General features: G+C 39.7%; 1 protein-coding gene across 2 annotated transcripts in view; it reads right to left on the bottom strand.

Annotated features, from left to right (window-relative positions):
- Window positions 1-506: 506 nt before the first annotated feature.
- Klhdc10 (kelch domain containing 10) overlaps window positions 507-26,808 on the bottom strand; it is a 52,525-nt gene continuing 26,223 nt past the window's right edge. For both annotated transcript variants that reach the window (XM_069996759.1, XM_069996760.1), the window contains 8 exons: window positions 18,325-18,546; window positions 16,271-16,425; window positions 13,809-13,957; window positions 11,394-11,478; window positions 9,924-9,990; window positions 9,161-9,208; window positions 7,064-7,203; window positions 507-5,388 (listed from right to left, as the gene is read on the bottom strand). In XM_069996759.1, the coding sequence (XP_069852860.1) occupies window positions 5,179-5,388; window positions 7,064-7,203; window positions 9,161-9,208; window positions 9,924-9,990; window positions 11,394-11,478; window positions 13,809-13,957; window positions 16,271-16,425; window positions 18,325-18,546 (1,076 nt within the window). In that variant the 3' untranslated portion in view covers window positions 507-5,178. The remainder of the gene's footprint in view (window positions 5,389-7,063; window positions 7,204-9,160; window positions 9,209-9,923; window positions 9,991-11,393; window positions 11,479-13,808; window positions 13,958-16,270; window positions 16,426-18,324; window positions 18,547-26,808) is intronic.

The following is a 26,808-nucleotide window of genomic DNA, read 5'->3' as shown; positions in this document are numbered from 1 at the left end:
AGGAGCAATCTTACCAGACTCCGACTTAACAGGCTTGGGTAGACATTGCTATAAGAAGGGTCAGAGAGGGTAACGTACAAAGAGGGAAGCATGTGAAAGACTGAGGCCAATGGTAAAAATTGGGGTTTCATCCCCAAAGGACCCCTGCACAAGGCTCAGCCCCTTGGATTGTATCATTTTCCCTTCAAATTCCCTATCATTCCTCCAACCCTTTCAAAAAGCCTAGGCACACCCACACAAACCTGTCCAGCGGTGTTCTGGGGAATGTGTGGTGGGCAGTGAGAGGGTATGTGGCCTGTCCTCCAGCTGCTCCCTTGCTGATGTCCTTATGGAGTCAGGAGTTCCAGGTGGTGAGCGGACAAGAGTCAACAGTGGGGTTTTTTGGGGGGGTGGATGATAGATTTTACAGAGAAATGCTGAATGGGACAGGGAGAGCTAAAGGTGGTAGAGGGAGGTGAACCAATGTACACACAAATTACTTTCACACAATGGTGGCGTGAGCCAAATAGATTTGGATGAGATTTATTGATCCGATTGTTTTAGAAAACCAACAGCAAAACACTGACAAGGTACATAAATACAGATTGGACATTTCAGGGGAAATTCACTATATTTCCTACTTGCTTGTAGGAAACCAGGGGAGGTGGAAAAGCTGTCCTGATCATATGGCATGCACACCAGACTGCAAAAAGACTTCCACACTATTTAACAAGACTGTGGCAAATAGCTTTTAAGTAAGGCAAGCATTGTGTAATGGCCCCGGCGTACTCTGCAGGAAAAGCAAAGCCCAAACCCACCCTCCTCAGAGACTGTGTTCCAGAGAGAGGCTTTCTTGCCTAATTCTTCCAATGACGAATCGGTGGCAGGTGCCTTTACAGGAAGATGCCTGTGTTCTCATGCAATAGACTTTGCACAGGAAGTGGCTTTACAGAGAGTCAGTGTGCCTCCTTTGCATTTCTCATGCTAAACTATAGTAATGCTTGGTGCAACTGGCCTTTCATCTGAAAACTGCCTTTGACTTATCCTGTACGCTTACTAAACAGGGCCTTTAAGAAGCTTCTTAAAGTTTTAAGAACTTAAAAACATAACAATTACACTAAAAAGATACCACTTTTGAAGCACAACTTAGAACTTCTATTTATAACACAAGACAAGGGTGGCTTTCCGCCAAATCTCACGATCTTAGAAGGAAAATGCTGTTGGGGGCAGGATTTGAAGCAACACGTGGAGGTTCCAGAACTCTATCTACCGAGCCTACCATAGGCCCTGCCAATATTCCTAGAGTTCTAAGGTATTTGGGGGAACTGAAGCAATTTACACTAATGTCAATCAGCTCTTGAAACTTATGGTCGTAAGACCACAAACCCTCATCTACCCTGGAACTCAATGCCAGAAAAATAAAAATTGAATTAAAAAAGAAGAAAATGGCTTTGTGCTACATCAGAATGTTGGCAGGTAGAGAATTCAGTAACCTGTGCCACTTTCTAAACATCTATAAGACCACATAAAAACAAACTGGTATTACAGGATTGAAAGACCAACACAGAGAAGATAGTCCAATCTTTCCTATATATGTCAGGCTATAGGGCTGGAGAAGGTAACTCCAAAGGAAACAAAGAAGCCAGGATGTATCAAGAACCAGAGAAATGTGTTCCACTGATGAGATTTCCCATGTCTGCCATATACCACTTTCTCTTCCCCAGGGGCTAAGCATTCTTTGGTGGTTCAGAAGAGACAGCCTAGAACTCAAGCAGGAGATCCTGCTGAAGATAAGATCTAGACTCAGGGTTTCTACCTGTGACTCCTCATCTCAGTGCTCAACAGCAGTCTGATTCCCCAACAGAGCTCATATGGCTGGCTTAGGTGTTGGCTGGCTGCTAGCACCCCTGTGAATCACCTTTTCTAACCACTCAACCCATTGAAAAGGAGGTACTTGTGGGCAAGGGACAGGGAGGGAAAAGAAATACAAATGAAGGAACTGTTTGATAGGAAAGTTGAAACACTGATTATCTCTAGATTTAATTATCTGTGCTTTACTCTTACTATTCTGGGTAACCAAAGGTCACTGTCGTGTACCTTTTTGCTTAGAAATGCTAATATGTTTATGATTATACTTTTAAATCTAACTATGTAGTGGACATAAATGGTATAGAGAAAAGTTTTACAGCAAACCACTGAGGTCTGAAGAAAGAAGATTCTATCAGTAGAAAGGGGTTTGACACCCCCTTCCCAAAACAATAGTTAAAATTTCAATGTATTCTGCATCAGTTTGTAGTTTTCCATGATGTGGAAATGCTTCATTAAGTAAAGAAAACATCATTTTTTGTCATTTAATTATTATAAGGTAGTACATTCCCAGATAAACTGATATTACTAAATATTAGGTTTTAATTCTCCACTTAGGAATAACTTACAAGTGGACTCCCTTATTCCTGGGCAAGACATTCAAACAGGAGATAATACAAAGGTGACTGGGAATAAAAAAATCTCAACTCTAACAAACCCAAGGAACAATCTATGAACTGAACTGGAGTAAGGAAATATGTACTTGGAAACCCAGTTTCACCAGTATTTGGCATATAATCACATCAGAAATTCTTGGCATAATTTTACTCTAATGTAATGAACTGGCTTCCTCAAGACAGATACAAAAAGAAAGTTGTGTAGCTGCTTTACAGTCACACACTCTACATAATCAGTATATATCCATTTGTGTTTCTATATATTGCACTTCAATTTCCAAGACTGCAGGAAGATGGCTGGGAGTACCTGAAAGAGTCGGGCAGCAGGCTTAACTAGCCCGTCTCAGGTAACTGTGTCAGGAATTCCAAGTGCTGGTTACAAATACACCAAATGCCCAATAACGCTTCTATAAAACCCAGTCATCTTCCTGCAGGTCTTCATACACACGGGCTCATTTGGCATCCGAGCATGTGCATATGAGTGGATCTCTAGCACTCAGAGCTGGTCACACACTACATTATTTTCACTAGTATTATAGCAAAAGAAGACACTTTAGACCAAAGACGTACTTTTAAGACACACAAGGTATTTGATGTCAGGCCTCCAATATCTATCTCAAAAAAGACTACCCTCAGAAGGCTTAAAAAGGATACTAGCAAGTGTGGCCTGAATCAGACCCCCCTCTCTCCAGCTTTCTGGTGAAGCAGAACCAGAGACCTGTTTGTATCCCAAGGACCATGGAAGTCTAAACATGAGGCCAAGCCTTCAGTCTTTGGTCCCCATAAAAACAACAAAAATCCTTTTCCCACCCTAGACAGGCTAACTTTAGTTTGGGGTCTAATTCCACTATGTATCTAGAGAGCAGGCTGGAGTCACACACACTACAAAGCTCTGTTCTGAACTAAAGGAGCTGCTCTGACTTGTTCTGGAGAAAGGCCTCTAGGGAGCAAACCTGGCAGTGGGTGGTAAGAGGTTAAATGTTCTGTGGATTGGGAATGGTAACAGGTGGGGGTTCCCCAGAGGAGCTGCTCCTTTTCCAGCCTCTCTCACTCCCCTCCCTCCCCAGAAAGGCTTAAAGTCATATATGACTGCTTAACACAAGACTGCATGCATGGGATACAGTAAGGCTGGAGGTCAGAAGTGTCTAGAGGCCATGGGGCCTTCTTCCCCAGAACTCAATGCTAGATGGTAACTTTTTAGCCATAACTCAGAGATTATTTTAAATCCACATGTAAGCTAAAGAGATCCCTTCTGGGGTAAATAATAATAATAATGAATGACTTTAAAAGCTAGGTGAAAAAGAGGCACTTAAAGGAAAGATGTGTCCCAAATCTCCTGCTCTGAGGGAACTGCAGAAGGGTCAGCAAATGCCCCCTGCATGACTCCAGCACCTTGAGTACACTGATGGTGTCCAAATGCTCATCGCAAGTGACACACTCAACTCCTCTAGCAGCCTGATTGCAAAAGCAAGTAAAACTTCAGTCATTTGTCTTTTCAAAATTAACAAAATAAACCAGAGCTAAAATCTCCTATTAAAAAAAAAAGTGAATACACTCAGTTTCATTCCTTCCTCATGCTTGTCTTTAAGTGATTCTTGGTTCTTCAACAAGGGATGACCTGTGGCTTTTCCCTCAAGACCTTTTATCCAATTACTAGATAATTACAGCACCATGCACATGAAAACAGACCAAAAAAACAAACAAAAAACAGACAACAAGCTAAGGGGAGAAACCTAGGACTGACTGCTTAAGAAAATGGCAGGAACGCAGTCTGGAGATGAGAAAGGAAATAAGTGCTGAAAAGGAAATGGCCAATGTGACAAATGAAAGCCTGTGGCCAAGCAGAAGCCAAGTTAACAAGTGACAGGAACAGGCTTTTTACCATCTTCTCCTGTCCCATGGCATCAACACCGCTTATTCTCCATGAAGTCAAAGAGACAGCAATAAGCACAGAATTCCAAAACTGCCAAAAAAGAACTTTGATGATTTTTAAGTTCCTCCATTTGAAATATTCTTGGTGCCATAATTTCTAAGAGCAACCACAAAGAGCAAGACCATGACATATACATTAAGTCTTCTAACAAACTGATTCTAACTACTATTGGCACCATAAGAAAAGAAGTCACTAGTCAGGAGTTGCTAAGCTGCCTAACTTCCCCCTAAAGCCAAAGGATAGGGTTAGGTATCTAGGCTGCAAGATGTCAATCATGGTTGCCACTAATCAGACACATTTTGGAAATACCAATTAAATATCCAGGATTATGAATAATCTGCAAGATTCTTAAAAGTCAGACTTTCTATCCTCCAAACTACTTGTTACAATTGCCAGATTTTTAAATTTTTAAGTTGTTTTCATTGATGAAGAATGGCTAACATGGTTAAAACGTTCAGAATTCTCTTTTTTAAAACTTATTTATCTTATCTTGATTCCTTATATTAAGGTACTTCCAGACTTTCCCTCAACTCCATCAAGAAAGGGGAAGTAAGTATGTGGGTATGTGATGGGCAGGAGGGAGAGAACAAAGCAGAATGCACATGGGAAAGCAAGATGTCCATAAACTTAAAAACCAATTTATGGAAAGGCATCTGATGTATTTTCTGAATAAGGCCTTGATCAGGGTAACCAATCCTCTTTGTAGCACATTCTACACTGCCCATAAATAAAGGAGTCTCTTTAAATTAACATTTCCAGTACCAATGAACAGTCCAGAACTCCTCATTTCAAGCGCTCGATGAGTCCCTGTGTTAGTCCGAGGTGCAGAAGCTGTGTTCGGGAGAGATTTGCTAGGCTGGGGAAGGCGGCGAGCAGCCTCTCCCAGGCTAGTTCCAGCAGGCTAGGTACCACCAGCCAGATCTTAAACAGTGACCCAGTCCGTTTGTTTTCATGGATGTTCACCACTCCTCCATGAATGTACATGCAGCCAGCCTAGGGACAAATTCAAATGTGAGAGAAATAGACATACAGTTGAAGACTCAGCAAGGAAGAACAAAGCACAATAGACTAAATCAAGACGAGATGAAACAAAAAGAATTTCAGACTACAAGTGTGGCTCAGTGTGTGGCTGAGCACTAACTACACAGCAGGCACAAGGTCCTGGATTCAATATCTAGTGCCGGGGGGAAAAAAAAGAAAAAGAAAAAGAAAAAAATCCCACTGATCTCAACATAAGGCTTAAATAATGAACAAGTTTCTAAGGAAAGAAGCAAAGCTTTTGTTGTTCGTTTTGAAGCAGGTTTTTGTTTATATTGCCCAGGATGGCCTCAAACTCATGAGCTTAGTTGATCTTCCCACCTCAAACCTCCCCAGTGCTGGGATTTTAGGCATGTAATATAATACTACATCTGGCTCTATAGATTTTGCTTTTGTGAATTATTTATTTCTATAATTTTCCAATTAATATGTTCAGACCACAGTTTATTGAACATGTCTGAAACCCAGAAATTGAAGCCACAGATAAGAGAATACACTGAACTTTAGAAACAGCCTTCTTTCTTACTGCCTTTCTACATTTTGTTGTTAATGGTGGTGGTCATGGGGCCTGAACTAAGGGCCTCAGTGCTGTCTCTGAGCTTTTTTACTCAAGACTAAAGCTGTACCACTAAGCCACAGCACCATTTCCTAGATTTTGTTTTGTTTTGTTTTTAACTACAACATTTTTTTTTTCCCCCGGTCATGGGGCTTGAACTCTGGGCCTGGGCTCTGCCCCTTAGCTCTTCAGCTCAAGGCAAGCACTCTACCACTTGAGCCATAGCACCACTTCCAGTTTTCTGGTGATTTACTGGATATAAAAGTCTCACAGACTTTCCTGCCCAGGCTGGCTTTGAACCATGATCTTCAGATCTCAGTCTCCTGAGTAACTAGAACTATAGGCGTGAGTCACTGGCGCCTGGCTTTAACTACAACTTCTGACTCTACTAAGTAACACTGAATTCAGATTACATTAAGTATCCAAAATGTGAAATACTTGGATTTCAAAGATGAGAATAAGGATCTGTAGTGCTTTTTTTTTTTTTGCCAGTCCTGAGACTTGAACTCGGGGCCTGGACATTGTCCCTGAGCTTCTTTTGCTCAAGCTAGTGCTCTACCACTTGAGCCACAGTGCTACTTCCAGCCTTTTCTGTTTATGTGGTACTGAGGAATCAAACCCAGGGCTTCCTGCATGCAAGGCAAGCACTCTACCACTAAGCCACCTTCCCAGCCCCTGCCGTGGTATCTTTAATAATACTGCATTGGAGGGTAAATCTATCTGTCCTCCCAAGAAATGTGCTTGAATTGTCAGGGGCTAAAATGTCATATGTAATGTTTCTTTCACATTTGGATTACTCTTTAAAATGAGTGAGATGGTATTTTCCTTCCCTTTTCTCAAAGGACTCATTTCAAAAGGAAAGTCTGAAAATACTTTTTTGGTTGTTAATACTGGGGATTAATTAAATTCAGGGCCTCATGCTTGCTAGGTAGCTGTACTAACACTTGAGTCATATAACCTAACATACAAAACACATTCTTAATCTAAGGTTTGCCAATACCAGCATGCTTGTTTTTCTTGTTGTATATCTATAGTCTGCAACTATGGAAGGAAGACATGAAAGTAAAAACTTACAGGTGTCACAGCTGCACAGTGGAAATAAACCGGTTCTGGCATGGTAGCAGGGAGTTTCACCCACTGAAAAGTCTGCAGATTCAACTTCCAGATGTCTCCCAGGATCACTTCTCCATTGTAGCCCCCACAGATGAATACGTCTGTCAAGAGAAGAAAAAACCTAGATCACACAAAGGATCTGGTGGTTTATTGGAGATAAGAGTCTCACGGACGGGGGGGGGGGGGGGGGGGAGGAGACAGCTAAGTGGACTTTCCTATAACAAAGAAGAACTCAGTTATGAGGTCTCTCAATAAAAAGGGGACACTTCACTGGAACTAAGACACAGCTTCGAAGGAGGCTTCATGATAGGATTCTCAAATTCAAGTACTTTTAGGTTCCTGGCACAGACAGTGAACAAGCAAAGAGCTTAGGGGAGGTCTGGGGAAAACAAAAAGGTATGCTCAAGCTCTAGACAGGCCAAGCGGAGATCTCTGCAAAGGGGTAGGCTCTGCAGCTCCTACCTAGTGACACCATGGAGGAATTAACGTGAACCACTGCTAGATCTTCCCATTTTTCAAGATAAGTTGAAAATCTTTTTTTTTTTTTTTTTGGGGTCCAGTCATGGGGCCTGAACTCTGGGCCTGGGCGCTGTCCCTCAGCTCTTCAGCTCAAGGCTAGCGCTCTACCACTTGAGCCACAGCGCCACTTCTGGCTTTTTTCTTTTTGCTTATGTGGTGCTGAGGAATCGAATCCAAAGCCTCATGCATGCAAGGCAAGCACTCTACCACTGAGCCACCTTCCCAGCCCTGAAAATCTTTATTTTTTTAATCAAATGTTTTACGTTTACATATTGATCAATAACTCCCCAAAATTCTTAACAAGCATAGGATCCAAACAGATCTCATCGACAGACCATCATTCTGCAAACTCTTCTTTTACCTAAGGGTCCTAGAAAAAGCACACTGCCTGTAGAGACAAATGTCTGCCTCTTGGACAAATTAGGAATACAAAAGAGGTTCTTACTGGCCTTCTTCAAACAGAAGGAAACATTCTGAAGCTTCATCTGACCTGCATAGATCTTTGTGGGGAAACAACTTTCCCCAGAAGGAATGGTAGGTGTTATTTTTGGAAAATTAGTGAGTTGTAACTAATCAGTCAACTTGAACAAGGCTATGTGAACCTATGTGAAACTAAATGCCCAAACTAATGCTGAATTTGTGTGGTGCTTGTTCTAAAAGAAGCAAACAAATAAATGTCTAAATTAGGTCTGACTAAAGTTTAAGTCAATACTTAAAACAAACTGTAAAAACTTTCCTAGCTAGGATTCAAGGAAAACCTGAAAGCACAGTTCCATTCTCAGAAGGGCAAGGCCAGATAATGTCATTATGTACAAATCTTAACCAAAAAGCAATCCCTCTGTACTACAGATGGCAGAATAATCCTAGTTAAATCTGAACTAGTCTGCTAAAAAGATACAGGCTATCCAACTCATTAATACACTGCTACCTCGCAGAAAAAAAATTAAGGCAATATATCAAACCATAAAAACTATAAAATAAGCTGTATATTAAAAGACAGGAAGGTTATCCAGAGAAGAGACATTTATCACCATTAAAATAACTGCTACTGCTTTCTGAAACCATACAATCAAGTCCTTTGTTGTAACAGGGCCAAAGAATGAGCTCAGAGTTTGACATCAGATAGAGAAGAGAAAAAGCTTTATGAAAAGAAATTCAGAAGGAATTCTTACAATTTTAATACAGTGCACACAGAAGTCTCTATTGTATCTGCAGTCAGTTTATTAGTGTTACAAACCATAACCACAAGCATCCACCCAGGTCAGGCACTGAAAGATCAGGTAGTACAATAAAAGCCAATTTATTGCCAATTGTTGAGTTCTCTTAAAACTGAGGGAGCCTAGACACAACAATAGTTTATATTATGAAAATTGCCAGGAGAGGCCTAACTTTTCAAATTTCCCTCTAAGTTTAAACTACAAAAATTAGATACTTCCCAAAGTTATGCACCTCTTTTGAGGAACTGTGATTAGGAAACTAGTCATTCTCAACAGATACAATTACAGGAATGGAAATTGAAATGTTATTTAGAATACTTACCATTTTTTATTTGAACACAGCTGTGACATCTTCGGGCCGCAGGAAAACCTGTCAAGAACATAAACATAGAAATTCCATTATTCACAGAAAGACAAGAACGACACTGACATGACATAATGAAAGCCATACTAGGGGTAACACAAAACAATGCCTTTGTTTCATTTAGTGAACATTGACTAGTCCTCCCAGTCAGCTTTATTGCAAAAGCCACATCAGAATCTCCTCACAGTAAAACAATGCTAAAGAGCCAGGAAAACAGGCTGGGAAGGTGGCTCAGTGGTAGAGTGCTTGCCTAGCACGCATGAAGTCCTGGTTCGATTCCTTAGTACCACATAAACACAAAAATCCAAAAGTGGTCTTGTGGCTCAAGTGGTAGAGCGCTAGCCTTGAGCAAAGCTCAGGGATAGTGCCCAGGCCCTGAGTTCAAGCCCCAGGACTGGCCAAAAAAAAAAAAAAAGCCAGGTAACAAACCCAGGAAGGGAATAGGGGTTACTAATGGGACTTCTCAGGCCCGTGGGCCGCAAACAGACAGCTTCTGATTTTCCTGCTTGTGCCACAGGATTCAGTATTCCATGTTAAAATTCTCCTTGCACAATTGCTAAGAAAGAATAATAAATGAATTAAGGAACATGAGTAATTCTAATACTCAACTCAAAAAAACATTTTCTTGTATCATTCAAGAAAATTACGTTTTATCTCCCCAAACAAGTCAAAGTATAAAATATATTTGCAAAAGACAAATTTATCAATGTTTTTGATTTACCTATTTTTTCATGGGGCTTTGTTGCAATTTCCTCCCAGGCATTTGTCTCAAGGTTGTAAGCGTGGATCTTGGGGGAAAAAAGAAACAAACAGATAAATAACTGTCATTTTCGTTAGCCTGAAAATGGATTTTAAAAAATAGACTATAGTTTTTTAGAGTAATTTTAGAAAAACTGAGCAGAAGATGGAGCAATTTCACATATAGGCGACTGGATTTTTAACAAACATATATTCAAACATATATTCTTGGCTGAAAGACCCTTCTTTTTTTGTGCTTTTCTTTGATCTTTCCTAATTCTAATGTAAACACTAAAGAAGATAGTTGAAAATTAAGCACGTATATGCTATCGATTTTTTTAATTCACAGAAAGAAACATCAAGGAAAAAGTTGGAATGAGAAGCAAAGCACAGGAGTATTGGTTTTCTTCTGTGTCCTGCTAACATTTTCTACCTGAACATGTATTATTTTGATAACAAGGAAAAAGCAAGTGTTGAGAAATGGGAATGTGGTTCTGATACAACTTCAAAAGACCATTAAGCTTCACGGGCAGACTTGGAGCTCTGTGGCCTAGGATTTCCCCTGGGATTCATAACCATGACATTTTAGAAATGCCACAGAGATAGATGAATGAAAGTCCTTCAGAGCTTAACTTTTTAAAGTTAAGTGATGTGCATCCCTGAGCATACCTTTTTCCTTTCAGACACATCACTGACAAGGACAGGAATATGACATTCAGAGAATCTTAGTTCAAATCTAATTACTTGCTTTATTCAAACTACTACACATTCCTTCTAGTCACTTTCCTCATCTAGCAGAGGGGACACTTTTGTGTGTGTGTGTGTTCTGGTTCTGGGGCTTGAACTCAAGGTCTGGGCACTATCCTTGAGCTCTTCTACTCAAGGCAGACTCTCTACCATTTGATCCACAACTCCACTTCCAGATTTTTGCTGGTTAATTGGAGATAAGAGTTTCATGGACTTTTCTGCCCCAAATGGCTTTGAACCACCAGCCTTGGCTTTCAGTCTTCTGAATAGCAAAGATTACAGGAGTGAGCCAACAGCGCCCCGCACAATTTTCTTTTTATTTTTTATGGCAATGTATTTTAGGTTAGCCACCATTTAAAAAATGTTATTAATTGGTGTTATTCCAGTAACTGATGTTGACAATTTTTTATTAGCATTCCTTAGTTGTACAAACCAGTTTCACTGTAACATTTTCATACATGTATACGATGTATCCCAAAGGGGGAAATTTTGACAAAGTACTTTCAGCATGTGATAAATGCAACCATCAACTAGAAAACCTATCAGGAGAACAAGGTTCCACCTTCTATCAGAAAGAACATGTGTTGATGACAAAGCTGATTCAAAGGCTTAAATACTTAAAGTACCAGAATTACCCTGCTCAATATGGTACATGTTTCTTATCTATCCTCCTCTCTCCTTCACTCTTTTTTTTCTTTAAATATACCTTGTTCAAGGAATAAGCTGTCCAGGAAGTACCACCTCCCAAGATGTAAATCCTCTGACCATCATGAGCAATTTCATGTCTGTATCTGAAAATATACAATAAAATATGTTTGTGTTTGGTTGTTTTTGTTGTTGTTGGTCGTGGGGCTTGAACTCTGGGCCTGTCCCTTTGAGTGCTGTCCCTCAGCTCTTCAGCTCAAGGCGAGCACTCTACCACTGGAGCCACAGCACCACTTCTTACAATAAAATATATTTATAATTAAATGCAAAATAGTCTACCTAAGATTTAGCTATAAGATTGTATAATTTATAATAAATTATTAGATATAACCAGTGTTTAACACTAGTGGATTTGGTTAAATAAGCTACAAAATATACATAAAACTGACTGGTATACAATTAATAAAAGTAGGCACAGGGCTGGAGGCATGGCTCAAGTGGTTCCCCTACCAAGAGCATGGTACTGAGTTCAAACCCCAGTCCCTTATATACACAAAAATAATCCAGGCACTGAGAATGGTTAATATATTGAGAATTTCCTTTCACAACAGTAACTGTAAAACAAAGAGCAGATAGGCTATAATCTCATTTAAACTTAAGAGATATACAAACATGCACAGAAAATGCCCTGAAGGCTATACTGCAAAATGTTATTCTTGGTTATCCCTGACTTTGGTTTTTCTTTTCCTTTTCTTTTTTTTTTTTTTGGGGGGGGGCGGAGGGAGGTTGGTACCAATACTGGATCTTGAACTCAGGGCTTTGTGCACTCTACCACTTGAGCCACACCTCCATTTCCAAGATTTTATTCTTTTCTTTGTTTGCTTATTTGTATTTTCTAGATTTCCTATAATCTTTTATTTTTTTGTGATAACTATAAAGAAGTTAAAAAATGAGTTACTCATACATAATTAGAAACCTTTAGACCGTGAGTTTTCTAATTAAGATACATATTTGGCACAAAACAATGCTACATAAAACTATAAACATAAGATAAAACACCAATAATTGTTTTAGTAGCTAGATGCTGAAATTTTCTTTTTCTTCTTGTTATATATAGCCCAAGCTGGCCTCTAACTTGCGATCCTTCCTGGATTATCAGCTTCCTGGCTGAAATAATTTATGTGTTCATAAAACGATTCAAAGATGGCAACAATATGAAAATGTTTTCAAAACCTTCTCTTTCCTTCTTTCCCTGAAAGTCCTAGTCCTGATAAATAAATGATATAAAACATCATTGTAGTAACAGCTCATCATTCAAGTCCTCTCAGGGCAATTCTGCAATAAGTAGTAGCTCACTAACTTACTACAAAAGATATATAGCAAAGGTGCTTCCTTAGCACCTACAGTTATTTTGCTAGAACACAACAGAAATTAGTAAACAAAGTGAATAAAAACTAACTTTTGCTTCTAAACTGGAGGGTAAAAATTTTTAAGTTTTTCAGTAAGTTTAATTCTAAGAAAAAGCAACTATTACTAGGAAAGAAAAGTGAAAGATCCTACGTTGCAGTAGGCAATTAGAAGCTGGGCACATGGTGTCCTGGTTTGAGGTCAGTCTGGGCAGATAAATTCATGAGAATCCTCTTTTTTTTGGAGGGGGGGGGGCGGTTGTGGGGCCTGAACTCTGGGCCTGGGCACTGTTCCTCAGCTCTTCAGCTCAAGGCTAGCACTCCTACCATTTGAGCCACAGCACCACTTCCGGCTTTTTTTTCTTTTTGTTTATTTGGTGCTGAGTAATCGAACCCAGGGCCTCATGCATGCAAGGCAAGCGCTCTACCACTGAGCCACCTTCCCAGCCCCTGAGAATCCTCTTAACAAGCCAACCCCAGTAGGAAAGTCTGTAAGACTTTTTTTTTTTTTTTTTTTTTTTTCAATCATAGGGCTTGAACTCTGGGCCTGGGCACTGTCCCTCAGCTCTTCAGCTCAAGGTGAGAGCTCTACCACTTCTGGTTTTCTGGTGATTTACTGGTGATAAAGAGTCTCACCGCTTTTCATGCCTAGGCTGGCTTTGAACTGTGATCCTCAGATCTCAACCTCCTGAGTAGCTAGGATTACAGGCATGAGCCACCAGGCCCTGATAGTGAGACTCTTATTTCCAATTAACACCAAAAAAAGCTGGAAGTGGAACTGTGGCTCAATCTAGCCTTGAGCATAAAAAGTTCAGAGACAACACCTAGGCCCTGAGTTCAAGCCCCAGGACTAGCACAAAAAAATAAAAATTATAAGCAGAATACCATGAAAACTTCCCCCCAACCCCATCCCCACACAGTTCAGAGGAAAATGCCATCTTCTCAGTAGATCTTTTCTTTACTACTGACCTGAGGCCTAACTCCCAACTAGCTCTTTTGGTTTTCCTCATTACCACTATTCTGAAAGAGGCCAACTCTCAGCAAATATGCTTTAGATTCTAGCTCCTTACCTCTCCTCCGGCAGGTCACAAGACAGGTTGTTCGGTTTCAGTTGTGTCCACTCTCTGGTATTCAGATCTAACTTGTGCAGATCTGTGCTGTAAATGTAGCCAGTCGTCCCCCCAAAGACATAAAGGGAACCATTGATGATAGCCATGGCCTGAAGATAAAAAAGAATAACCTGTTAATAAGCTGTTGGTCAGAGAATATAGACTTAACAGATTCCCCCAAATCATGTTTTATGAAACTTCTTTTTTCTATTTCCTTTTTATTTTATTTTTTTGGGTACCTGTCCTGGGGGCTTGAACTCAAGGTCTGGGCACTGTGCCTGAGCTTTTGTGCTCAAGGCTAGTGCTCTACCATTTGGAGTCATAGCACCATTTCTACCTTTTTGGTAATTATTTGAATATAAGTTTCACAAATCTTCATTCCTGGGCTGCCTCTGAACCACAATCCTTGGATCTCAACCTGAGTAGTTGGATTATATAGGTGTGAACCACCAATTGCTTCACTTTTTTTTTTTGTCAGTCTTAGGGCCTGTGCGCTGTCCCTCAGCTCGTCAGCTCAAGGCTAGTGCTCTATCACTCAAGCCATAGCACCACTTCTGGCTTTTTCTGCTTATGTGGTGCAGAAGAATCGAACCCAGGGCCTCATGCATCTATCTACCACTGAGACACCTTCCCAGCCCTTTTTTAAAAAAAAAAAAAAACAAACTCTAAAATATTAGTCTCCAAGCTGAGAATGGTGTTTCACACCTGTAATACCAGCACTCAGGAGGCTAAAAAAAATGGTGAATTTGAGACCTGTCACACAAAAACAAACAAACAATAAAATCAGGTGGTGTACTATCATAAACCTATAATCCTAACTACAAGGGAGGCCAAAGTGAAAGGATCACTTGGGGCCAAGAGGTAGAAAGCCAGCCTGATCAACATAACTAGACCTTGACTGTGAATAAAGAAACAAAGAATATCAAACGCTTAATCCACTAAATATTTTACATAATCTGGGGATTATTTTTAGAACTTGGTTATTACCCTTAGAAAGATAAAGAATTGTAAGTTTTCTCTAGAAACACAAAGGGTTAGATCATAAACAAGAGCATTTCCATTCAAAGCTATTTCTTTGTCTAAGCAATCTAAGAAAGGAAAAAAAAGAAAAAAAGAAAAAAAACCCTCTGAACTCTGAAGCAGCAGCAGTGATATGCAAGTAAGTCACCAGACTCCTGTAAGCAGGAAATCCAGAGTTGGTGGTTTCATCATACCCTCCAATGTAAATTTAGCTATTGTTATGGTCACTTCTTAGAATTTAAGTGCCTCCGTGGTAGGATAAAGTGGTCTAGGAAATACCCTTTTCAAAATTAAAGCTCAGAGGTGCTTAGCAATACCAGTGTCAAACAGTTGAGAAAGAAATCTACTTTTGGCTACTTTAAGCTTAGCTGTTACCCTCAAGAGTCTCTAATATAAGATGAGTAGCTAGCTCCCTTCTTTCTGGATTTAACTTTACAAACCTGAAGCTGAAGCACTGGAACCTAATTACCATATAATCTCAGACCCATGCATGTTTTTTATCCAAGTGCTGGGATCATCTACTACTTAGGTCAGCCAGCTCTTAATAGAATCCTGTCACTGTAAAAATGGCAGGACTAGGACTAAATTAGAACCTAGTCTCTCACTGGACATTGGTATACAGGTGAGATTCTAATCTCAGGTTAGATCAGAAACAGTGGGAACAAGATGAAGGAAATGACAAGACCTACAAATTATAATTTCACACCAGAACTGGAAAATCCAATACTAATCATACTGAATTTATTCTCCATTTTTCTAAGAATGGTAGCACCATTGGCTCACACTGTACTCCTAGCTACTCAGGAGGCTGAGATATGAATCCAGCGAAGGAAGTAAAGTCAGTGACTCTTATCTTCAATTAATCACAGAAATAGCTGTAGATAGAACTGTGGTCAAGTGGTAGAGCACTAGCCTTGAGCACAAAAGTTCAGGGACAGCCAGGCACCCAGTAGCTCACACCTGTAATCCTAGCTACTCAGGAGGTTGAGATCTGAGGGTTATGGTTCAAAGCCAGCCCCAGGCAGAGCCAGGCAGAAAAGTCTGAGACTCTTATCTCCAATAAACCACCATAAGTGGTGCTGTGGCTCAAGTGGTAGAGCTCTGGCCTTGAGCTGAAGAGGGACAGCATACAGGCCCAGAGCCCCACAACCCAAAAGAAGTTCAGAATTCAACTCCCAGGATACACACACACACACACACACACACACACACACACACACACACACACACACACACACACACACACACACACACACACACACACACACACACACACACACACACACACACACACACACACACACACACACACACACACACTGTGTATATGTATATTTTTTTTCTGAAGTCATTTCCAAACTATAAAAATATAAACAAATGCAAAACTGGCCACAGATTTGTACCTGTCCATATATACGACTGGGTTTCTTTCCCCGACAGCTGAGTAGAGCCCATCTCTTATATTTCACATTACAGACGTGCACATCATTGCCATTGCTCTCACCAAATGGGATGCCTGTACCACCAAACACTAACAGGTTGTTTCCATGCAGCACAACTGGGGAAAAAGAAGCACAAATTCAATTATGTACTGGCTATCTACAAAATGTTCCTCGGGGCTGGGAAGATGGCTCAGTGGTAGAGCGCTTGCCTTGCATGCCTGAGGCCCTGGGTTCGATTCCTCAGCACCACAAGCAAAAAGAAAAAAGCCAGAAGTAGCACTGTGGCTCAAGTGGTAGAGCGCTAGCCTGGAGCTAAAGAGATGAGGGACAGTGCCCAGGCCCAGAGTTCAGGCCCCACAACCTGACCCAAAACAAAAACAAAAACAAAAACAACAAAACATTCCTACATAAACCAGAATATCTGAAAAGCCCAGAAGTGCCTAATGTTCTCCAAAGCAGCCACTCACAGTTAACTACATAATTCTTCAGAAAAAGGTGTTCACATTATATGGGTTTTATCATATGAGGTATCATTAGGTACATAGAACATAGTATGTATTTGTGGATAGAGCAGTGTCACAGCAGAAAGCAGAGTACAATGAGGCATCAGGATGACGAGATTAAAGGATCATTCTGTATTTGTCAGAAAAGTGACTTCTACATTTTAAATTTATGTCATTTTAATCCACCACCAGATAGAAACACACCAATATCCTGTAGTAACACTGGTGTTATCTCTTTTTTCTCTCTCAAATTAGTGCCTTTGTATTCATATTTTTTTAGTAGATTTTTGTTTTTTAACCAGCTCTTTAATTGATATAGTATAGTAATAACAGCCTGTCTCTAGAACCAGTGTGGGTTGGGTTTAAATTCCAATATGACCTCAGTAAATCTAGTTAACCTCCCTAACTTAACATTCACAACAACTCTACACAAGAGAGAGAGAGAGAGAGAGAGAGAGAGAGAGAGAGAGAGAGAGAGAGAGAGAGAGAGAGAGAGAGAGAGAGAGAGAGAGTGTGTGTGTGTGTGTGTGTGTGTGTGTGTGTGTGTGTGTGTGTGTGTTTCTGGGAACAAAACCCAGGGTCTTGGGCAGGCTAGTACTCTGCCACTGAACTACACTCCTAGCCACCTTCTTCATTTTTACAGATGATAAAAAAAAAAGAGACGGGAAGTGGTTTTAAAGGGTTCCCTAAAAAAATTCCTGCCGAGCTTGGATTCAATCCCAGGTAATAAGCTCCCAGAGCCTGTGCCCTTTTGTCATCACCCTAGGGCCTCTCCTAATCCTCCTCCACAAGTTCTTCATTTGTACAATGGCAATCATAGCATCATGTGGATTAAATAGACAATATGTATAACGTATTTCACTCAAGGGCTAGTCATTATCATTGTCATAACCCCATTTTTTCATCTGTGACTACTGTTTGTCTAGCATATAAACAAAAGTTTATATTAAAACCCTCCATTTTAGGGGCTGGGAAGGTGGCTCAGTGGTAGAGCGCAAAAAAAATAAAAAATAAAATAAAAACCTCCATTTTATTTTATTTTATTATTATTTTTTTTTTTTTTTGGTCCGGTCATGGGGCCTGAACTCTGGGCCTGGGCGCTGTCCCTCAGCTCTTCAGCTCAAGGCTAGTGCTCTACCACTTGAGCCACAGCGCCACTTCCGGATTTTTTTCTTTTTGCTTACGTGGTGCTGAGGAATCGAACCCAGGGCCTCGAGCATGGAAGGCAAGCACTCTACCACTGAGCCACCTTCCCAGCCCCAAACCCTCCATTTTATGTAAGTTAAAACTAAAAACTCATCTGGCAAGCCAACAGTAAGCAGACAGATTCAAATTCAAGACCTAAGTGATTCTGTATCACTATATTATATTATCACTGAAGTAAAATACCTATCTAATCATATGGTTTAATATGATTACAGCATTATATGTCACTAAGAAGAAACATGTAATATTGGATCTGACCTCTCAGGTAGTTCATAAAGTGAAAAGTCCAGGATTCCTTGAACTTACGTGACATAGACGCCAGCTCTCGGGGCATGTAGCCATCTGTGCCCATCTGATGCCAGACACCTGTTGCAAAATGATACCGCCAAAGCTCCCGGAAGAGAGGGTAGTCTTCATTATCTGGTCCTCCGGATTCATCATAGTCTGGGTTGTAACCTCCAAACACATAGAGGTTGGTATTATCTGCCACACAACGATGTCCACTGCGTGCAGGGGGAGGTCTATGGCCTAGAAAAGAAGAGGGCAGGTCTCCACAAGTGGCCCTGCATACTCTCAAACCACATTAATAACAACCATTTGAGCTTTAACAGAAAATCAAGGAGGATTCGTAACATGGATTGCTTTTTATTTGCTTAGGATAACGCATGCACTCACACATACTACTTAAGATTTTAAGAAACTAGTCCCATTTTTGTTTTATATGAATACTTTAAAATTTTAAGGACTGTGAAAAGATTTTTACCAAGGGAGCCAACATAGCATGATATAACCTCAAGAAAATGGCTAACAAATTGGAATTTTCAAGAAAAGGAAGAAGAGAGATTTAGTAATCCAAAAGCTAAGAGAACAAGTTTTCTTATTTGTTTAGAGGAGAAAAAAAAATAGGCAAACCAAATTAAATGGTGAATATTAGAGAACTACATAAATATAATCACAAATGTGAATGAGTAATGTGTAAATAAAAACACACACAAAGTCTATAATTCTTCCACAATATGTAAGTGTACACTTAAAAAGCAAACTGGTTCTCCATGGGTCCTAGCAAAATTTTAAATTTAAATACCAGATCTTTATATTTATCTCTAAGAGCATGTATCATTCTAATAAAGCATTAAGAAAGCAACTTATGTAATTTAGATTTCAAAGCTTTGTAAAGTATCCTCCCCACCCAATCTGGTACAAGGAATTAAATCTAAGGTCTCACATATGCTGAGCAGGCACGCTGCCACTGAGCTAGATCCTAACCCCTTTCCGAAGCTTAAATGATATCAACTAGTTCATGAAAAATTATTTCATTATTTTAAAGTAAAAAAATAAAACCTTACATAACTTGTATTATCTTTATAATTTTTATTCTAGTCTGCACAAACCCTCATGTAGCTACAGAACCAACAGTCATCAATATACATGGATGGAATAAGATGCTACTGTGGCTGCCTTGATACCCCAAGGACTGATCTACTTCCTCATTAGTACTACATACTAGGATGATGTTAATATTTGTGACATTAGAGCGAGAAACATCTGTTCTACAAAGAAACATTCATGACCAAGCAAATAAGGTTTTATACTAAAATAAAAATCCCACTTTCTATGGTATGTTTTTAAAATAGAACTCAAAAGAAATTACACACAGAATAGAGCAAATAAAAAATAAGCAACAATGAATCAATGAGTCATTCTGGTCCAGTTCTATGATCCTAACAGTCTTTGATGGTTCCTCATTGCTCAAGGACAAGTTCTGCACCCAGTATTTCAAAGCCCTCCCGCTGACTTATCAATCACATTCACTACCGTCCATTCAGTCAGCCTCTCTGCTAGCAAGGCCTAGTCCTTCCTTTACACCCTCGCCTAGAGTTCCTACCCTCAGTTTCTAGTGGGAGAAATGCCTCCATGTTTAGACCATTCTCATTAATAAGGCTCTGCGGCCCTTCTGGTTCAGTTACATACTACTCACTATTAGGATAGATGTACATAATCAGTAAAGATGATTGTTCTATAATTATGTAAATATAGGAATGAAGTATGAGGGAAACTTCTATCAGTGGGGCAAATTTACTACTGAACTGTGGTTGACCTGAAATGAAGAATTCTGCCTCTTTCTTTCTTTCTTTTTTTTTTTTTTTGGGGGGGGGTCCAGTCGTGGGGCCTGAATTCTGGGCCTGGGCACTGTCCCTCAGCTCTTCAGCTCAAGGCTAGCGCTCTACCACTTGAGCCACAGCGCTACTTCCGGCTTTTTTCTTTTTTGCTTATGTGGTGCTGAGGAATCGAACCCAGGGCCTCAGGCATGCAAGGCAAGCGCTCTACCACTGAGCCACCTTCCCAGCCCCTTCTGCCTCTTTCTATGATTCCGGAAACTCTGAAGAGCAATGTGGCAGAAGGAGCAAGCACTAGGTTTAAATCCAAGTTCTCTGTAACTGCTACCTTGAGCAAGTCACTAGATTTCACTGGGTCTCAGTTTCCTCATCTGTACATGGGGATATTATTACTGTTTCTCACAGATTCACTACAACTATGTTAAACACATTCAATAGTTTATCTATTTTCCGTGAGACTATAAGGTACTTGAGGGAAGAGGAATGATCTATACTCACCTTTCTATATATAACCAAGCCTAGAAAACAGAAAACACTAGACAGGGTTGAAAATGAACTAATTTGTATTTCTCTACTTCATCAATTTGTTTTTCTTCTCCAAATAAATAATAAGCTCCTCAAGGGCAAAGATCATATATCACAACTATCCTGTACCATCCATAACACCTTAAACAGAGAAACAAAACAGGTCTAAAAGTTTTATTAACTTTAACCTTAGGTCAAAGTAAACAGTGACAGGGATAACCAAAACATTGCTCTCTTCAGACTTTGATGTTATTATGTTTAAGAGGTGAAAGTGGATATAACTCAATGGTAGACTGAGTTTGGTATGTGCAAGGGCCTGGGTTCAATCTCCAGCAATGTGGGAAAGACAGAAAGAGAGGGAAGGAAGGAGGAAGGGAAATGGGCAGTAGGGATGAGAATGACCAAGGGTGAGATTCTGGATTATGAAATAATCTTTGTATTATTGTTATTATAAAGGTGATGTACAGAAGGGTTACAGTTATATAAGTCAGGTAATCAGTACATTTCTTTTTGGAACAGTGTTACCTCTTCCCTCATTTTCTCCCAGTTTTTCCTTCTCAACCTCCCTTCCCATGAAATGATCTTTTTAAGACACAAATGCTCATTAATTAATAAGATAAACCTACAGCAGGAGGATCACTAATTTGAGGCCAGCCTGGGCTATATATAGTAAAACCCAATTTCAAAAAAAATTCAAAACAAAACATCAAAACAATAGGGAAACAAGCCAGGCACAGTAACACATGCCAGTCCCAACACCCAGGAAGCTGCATGACAGCAGTATCAAGAACCCAGCCTGAGCTATATAGTGAGATCCTATCTCAAATTAAAATAGAGTTGCTATGGTCAATAGGCATGAACTCTAAAAAAGAAAATCTCTATAGTGTTATTTGCTGCATTGCCTGGAGCCAGTAGATTAATTTTAAGGCTGTGTTAGAACAAATAAAAAGAAATGCAGTATGTTCTTAGATTTTCACTACAGGGCTCTACAGCAGGGAAAGTGCTCTAAGTTTTCCATCAACTATTGTGTAGCAAACACAACTGATTCACATAGGTACATACTGAGTCAATGAAAAGATAATTTAGTATAAAATTAATTCGCTTGTTCACTCATTAAGTAAAAAATATTACTGTTTGCCAGCCATGCACTATGTAGGAGCACCAGGTATGGAGTTACAATAAGACAATTACTGTCTGTCCTCTGGAGCTTATATTCTACTTCCATCCTGTCAAACACAGTAGGCACTAGCCACAGATAGTTATTTGATACTTAAAATTTGGCTGGTCCAAACTGAGATGTGTCTAAACTGTAAAATAACAACTGGATTTAAAAATTTTAATAACCCAATAGAAATCTCAAATTACTACTTTTTAGATTATTTTAATATATCTATCAAATTACAGACATGATACTTTGTTGTAAAGTAATAAAATATCATTTATATAAATTTTATTTATACCTATAAATATTTATATAAAACATGGATATAAATTCTTAAATATTAACTTTGGGGGGGGGTCTGGTCGTGGGGCCTGAACTCTGGGCCTGGGCGCTGTCCCTCAGCTCTTCAGCTCAAAGCTAGCACTCTACCACTTGAGCCACAGCGCCATTTCCGGCTTTTTTCATATGTGGTGCTGAGGAATCGAACCCAGGGCCTCAAGCATGCAAGGCAAGTGCTCTATCACTGAGCCACCTTCCCAGCCCCTTTTTTAACTTCTTTAATGTAGCTCCTACAAAATTTTCAATTCTGTCGGGCACTGGTGGCTCATGCCTGTAAATGTAACTAGTCAAGAGGCTGAGATCTGAGGATTACAGTTCAAACCCAGCCCAGGCAGAAAAGTCCCCATGAGACTCTTATTTCTAATTAACCACTCAAAAATCAAAAGTGGAGCTGTGGCTCAAAGTGTAGAGCACTAGCCTTGAGCAAAAGAACTCAGGGATAGTGCCCAGGCCCTGAGTTCAAGCCACATACTGACCAGAACAAAACAACACAAAAAACAACCTTTGAAGTCAATGCTTCACATACTATTTCGATCAGACAGTGAGGGTCTAACCCAATTTCTAGCTAGCTAATAATCTCATGATCTACTCAAACTAAATGACTGGATAAAAGAGATTTTTGTTTGATAACTATTAAATAACCTAGTTGGGCAGCAGTGGCTCATATCTGTAATACTAGCTACTTAGGAAGTAGAGACTGGAGGATCATAGTTCAAGGCCAGCTTAGGCATTAAAGTTTGGAAGACTCTATCTCAATGGCTGAGCCATGTGGTGGGGACGAGTAGGGAAAATTGGGAGAGAACGAAAGAAGGGGTGGCACTATCCAAAAAGAAATGTACTCATTACCTGACAGCAACCCTTCTATACATCACCTTTATAATAACAATAAAAATTTTAAATGACCAAGTAAGCCCAAAGGGAGAAGCAGAATAGCTCAAATTGTAATGCACCTGCTTAGCAAGCACAAGACTCTAAGTTCAAATGTGCCATCAAAACAAAGACATCAGCACAAAAATGGGTTGGAAGTGTGGCTCAGTGGTACAGCTCCTGGCAAGCACAAGCACTGCCCACACACACACACACAAATATTCTCCCTTCTTTCTCTCTTCTCCCTCGCCCTCCCCTTATTTCCTTCTCTCCAGCCTGTCAGGAGTCTTACAGCTAGAAGTCAGTGGTAACTTTATTCCTCTTTCTCTCTCAGTCAGGAACTACAGATTTCTTTCTCATATTTATAGCCCAAGACTAATATATTAGGAACTCATTCCATTTTTAATAAATCATGGGAAATTGTCAGGGCAAAGGCTATAGAAACTAAGCATTAATTTTCATGATATAGAACATAGCATAGGCTTTCAACCTTGAAAAAATGAAATTGGGTTTCAGTTAAAGTAGCTCTCTGAATCCTTTCCCCAAATCTCCATGTACAAATCTCTTTCCTTATAATTACTTATGCTAATAAAATTGCCCACAGAATTGGTTTATCTGGTTCTGAACTCCCATTAGAAATTAGAAGTAAAAACAGAAAATTGAACCCATTAGAAGTAAACTTTTTTTATTAGCATCCATTAGCTGTACAAGGGGGACTTCACGGTGACATCTGCACACATGTACACAAAGTATTCCAATAAAGCTCACTTACGACCTACCCCTTCCTAATACAATTTCAACAAGTTTCACTGCTCTATTTTCATACATGCCAACAATCTATTTCATCTATATTCATCCTCCTTCACCCTCAGTAGCTCATCCCCTTCATTAGTACCCCCTCAACAGAGCCTGTTTCTTTCCCTTCCCTAATCTCCCATTAATCAACAGCTTTTATGGGATTCTTTATGATGTTTTCACCTATAGTTGCAATGTATCTCAAACTGATTCATTAACTTTTTCCCTTCCCATTCTAAGTAGCCCTTTAGTTAGACTCATGTTCTATGTTTAACCATGCATAAAATATGTATTCAGGTATATAGCCATGAATATGTATGTCTTTTAAGTCTAGCTTCTACATACAAGCTAAAATATTTTGTTCTTTGAGTTTGGTCTGTCTCACTCAATATGATATCCTCCAAGTCCATCTACTTTACTGCAAATGATTTTATTTTCTTTCTGGCTACATAATACTCCAAGGGTGTGTGTGTGTACTCCAAGGGTGTGTGTGTGTGTGTGAATTTTTTTTTTTTTTTGTCAGTCATGGGGCTTGAACTCTGGGCCTAGGCACTGTCCTTGTCCATCTACTTTACTGCAAATGATTTTATTTTCTTTCTGGCTACATAATACTCCAAGGTGTGTGTGTGTGATTTTTTTTTTTTTTGTCAGTTGTGGAGCTTTGAACTCTGGGCTCTGGGCCTGGGCACTGTGTGTGTGTGTGTGAATTTTTTTTTTTTTTGGTCAGTCATGGGGCTTGGAATTCTGGGCCTGGGCAGAGAGAGAGAGAGACAGAGAGAGAGAGAGAGAGAGAGAGAGAGAGAGAGAGAGTGTGTGTGTGTGTGTGTGTGTGTGTGTGTGTGTGTGTGTGTGTGTGTGTGTGTGTGTGTGTGTGTGTGTGTGTGTGTGTGTGTGTGTGTTTGTCAGTCGTGGAGCTTGAACTCTGGGCCTGGGCACTGTGTGTGTGTGTGAATTTTTTTTTTTTTGTCAGTCGTGGGGCTTGAATTCTGGGCCTGGGCACTGTCCCTGTGCTCCTCAGCTCAAGGCGAGTGCTCTACCACTTGAGGCACAGCACCACTTCCAGTTTTCTGGTGGTTAACTGGAGATAAGAGTCTCAGGGACTTTCCTGCCTGGGCTTGCTTTGAACTGTGATCTTCAGATCTCAGCCTCCTGAGTAGCTAGGATCATAGGCGTGAGCCACCATCGCCCAGCTTGTGATATGTTCTTCATTCACTCCTCTGTGTTGGGTACCTCAGCTGACTTCATTGGCTGCATACTGTGAACAGTGTTGTAATAATAAACATAGGAATACAGGTACCTTTCTTGTATATTGATTTGCTCTCCTTGTAGAAATAAACTCTTAATATCCAGAAAAGTCCATATGGCTAGATTATGTGCCTCTGATATCTGAGCCATTTTCTCTTTCAAGTTACAATACTTGCTCTTGATATCAAGCAGTAAGTAGGAAAATAGGTTTTAATTTCTATCCCAAAGACCAAAAGAAATTACCTGAGATAATGTGACAAACAATTAGACTCTTCTCAATGTTTTCATTATAAATAATATTGCTGGCTGGGAAGGGATGTGAAGGGTAAACAAAGGAGGAGGCTGCAATGCTTGCTAAGAAATGTACGCATTAACCTGCCCATGTAATTGTAACCCCTCTGTACAGTGTGTTCACAAAAAATAAAAATAAAAATAAATAAATAAATAATATTGCTAAAAATTTATTCTACATATTCATATGTAAATGTATGAGTCTGAAAGACTTACTGAGTCAAAGGAACACACATTTAAAATGGATAAAAATAAAATAATGCTATAAAGCCACACTGTGCTCAAAAAAATCTGGGCCAGTTTTACTTCTAGTGCCTATTTCTTCTTTCCCGCCTTTTCTTCTCTATGTCTCTTTTTCTTTCACTTTGTTTCCCAGAAACATGTATAGAAGTGCACCTCCCTACGTTTTCTTTTCTCTGGCTTTTTGGGATAGGATCTCCATGTGTAACCCAGGATGACCTTGAGCCAGCAATCTTTCAGCTTCAGCCTCCCAAGGGCTGGGATCTCAGGCACGAATCACCATGCCCTACTAACATGACTCTTTTCTTCCTTCTCACTTTAATTTGTTCACTCTTGATCATCCGATGGGTACAAATCGGTGCCAGGTTAAACTGCACTTCCCCGATTTTACGGATTCATGGGTCTATTGGCTCATTTTTATTTCTTTTATAACCATGACCTCACTTTTCACCTTACATACTTTCATATTAGCTGAATATTTTAGTAAATGGAGATTACATTTGTATATTTTAAAACAATTCTGAAAGGCCTTTAACACTACTAATTTTAGTTATAGAAATATATGTATATGTACATATATATTCATATTCTTCCTTTATTTTTTTTAGAAATCCTTTGACAATTACAGTAGCCTTAGTGATACCATTGTTTAGATGTAACTCTAAGTCTTACTAGTTTATTTACATACTGCTTCTTATACTCTACCTTTTTTTTTGGACTTGCCAGTTACCTGGGAGTACCTCTTCAACATACATCCCCAGAGGGATGTATGTTATAAACTTTTAGAGTTCTTTTTCTTTGACTCCCTTCTTAAACATTAGTGTGGCTGGGTACAGATCTTATACTCAAAATTATTTCTCCTCAGAAAACTGAAGCACTTACTTATCTTAAGGAACCCAGTGATAGCCTGCCCCTCAACCTTGAGTATTTCTATACAACTTGTGTTCTACATCTAGAATCAGAAATAGTTCAGTAACATACATTCATATATAGCAGGAGCTAGACTACATTTTTTTCAGTAGTGGTTTCTCACCCAATATGATTCAAATTGGGTTTTTTTGTTTGTTTTTTTGTTGTTTTTTTTGGGGGGGTCCGGTCGTGGGGCCTGAACTCAGGGCCTGGGCGCTGTCCCTCAGCTCTTCAGCTCAAGGCTAGCACTCTACCACTTGAGCCACAGCGCCACTTCCGGCTTTTTTTCTTTTTGCTTAT

The sequence above is a fragment of the Dipodomys merriami genome, unplaced genomic scaffold, assembly GCF_024711535.1.
Source record: "Dipodomys merriami isolate MVZ:Mamm:240054 unplaced genomic scaffold, mDipMer1.0.p SCAF_5, whole genome shotgun sequence".
NCBI classification, from domain to species: Eukaryota; Metazoa; Chordata; class Mammalia; order Rodentia; family Heteromyidae; genus Dipodomys; species Dipodomys merriami.
This window is presented reverse-complemented; position numbering and strand designations above follow the sequence as displayed.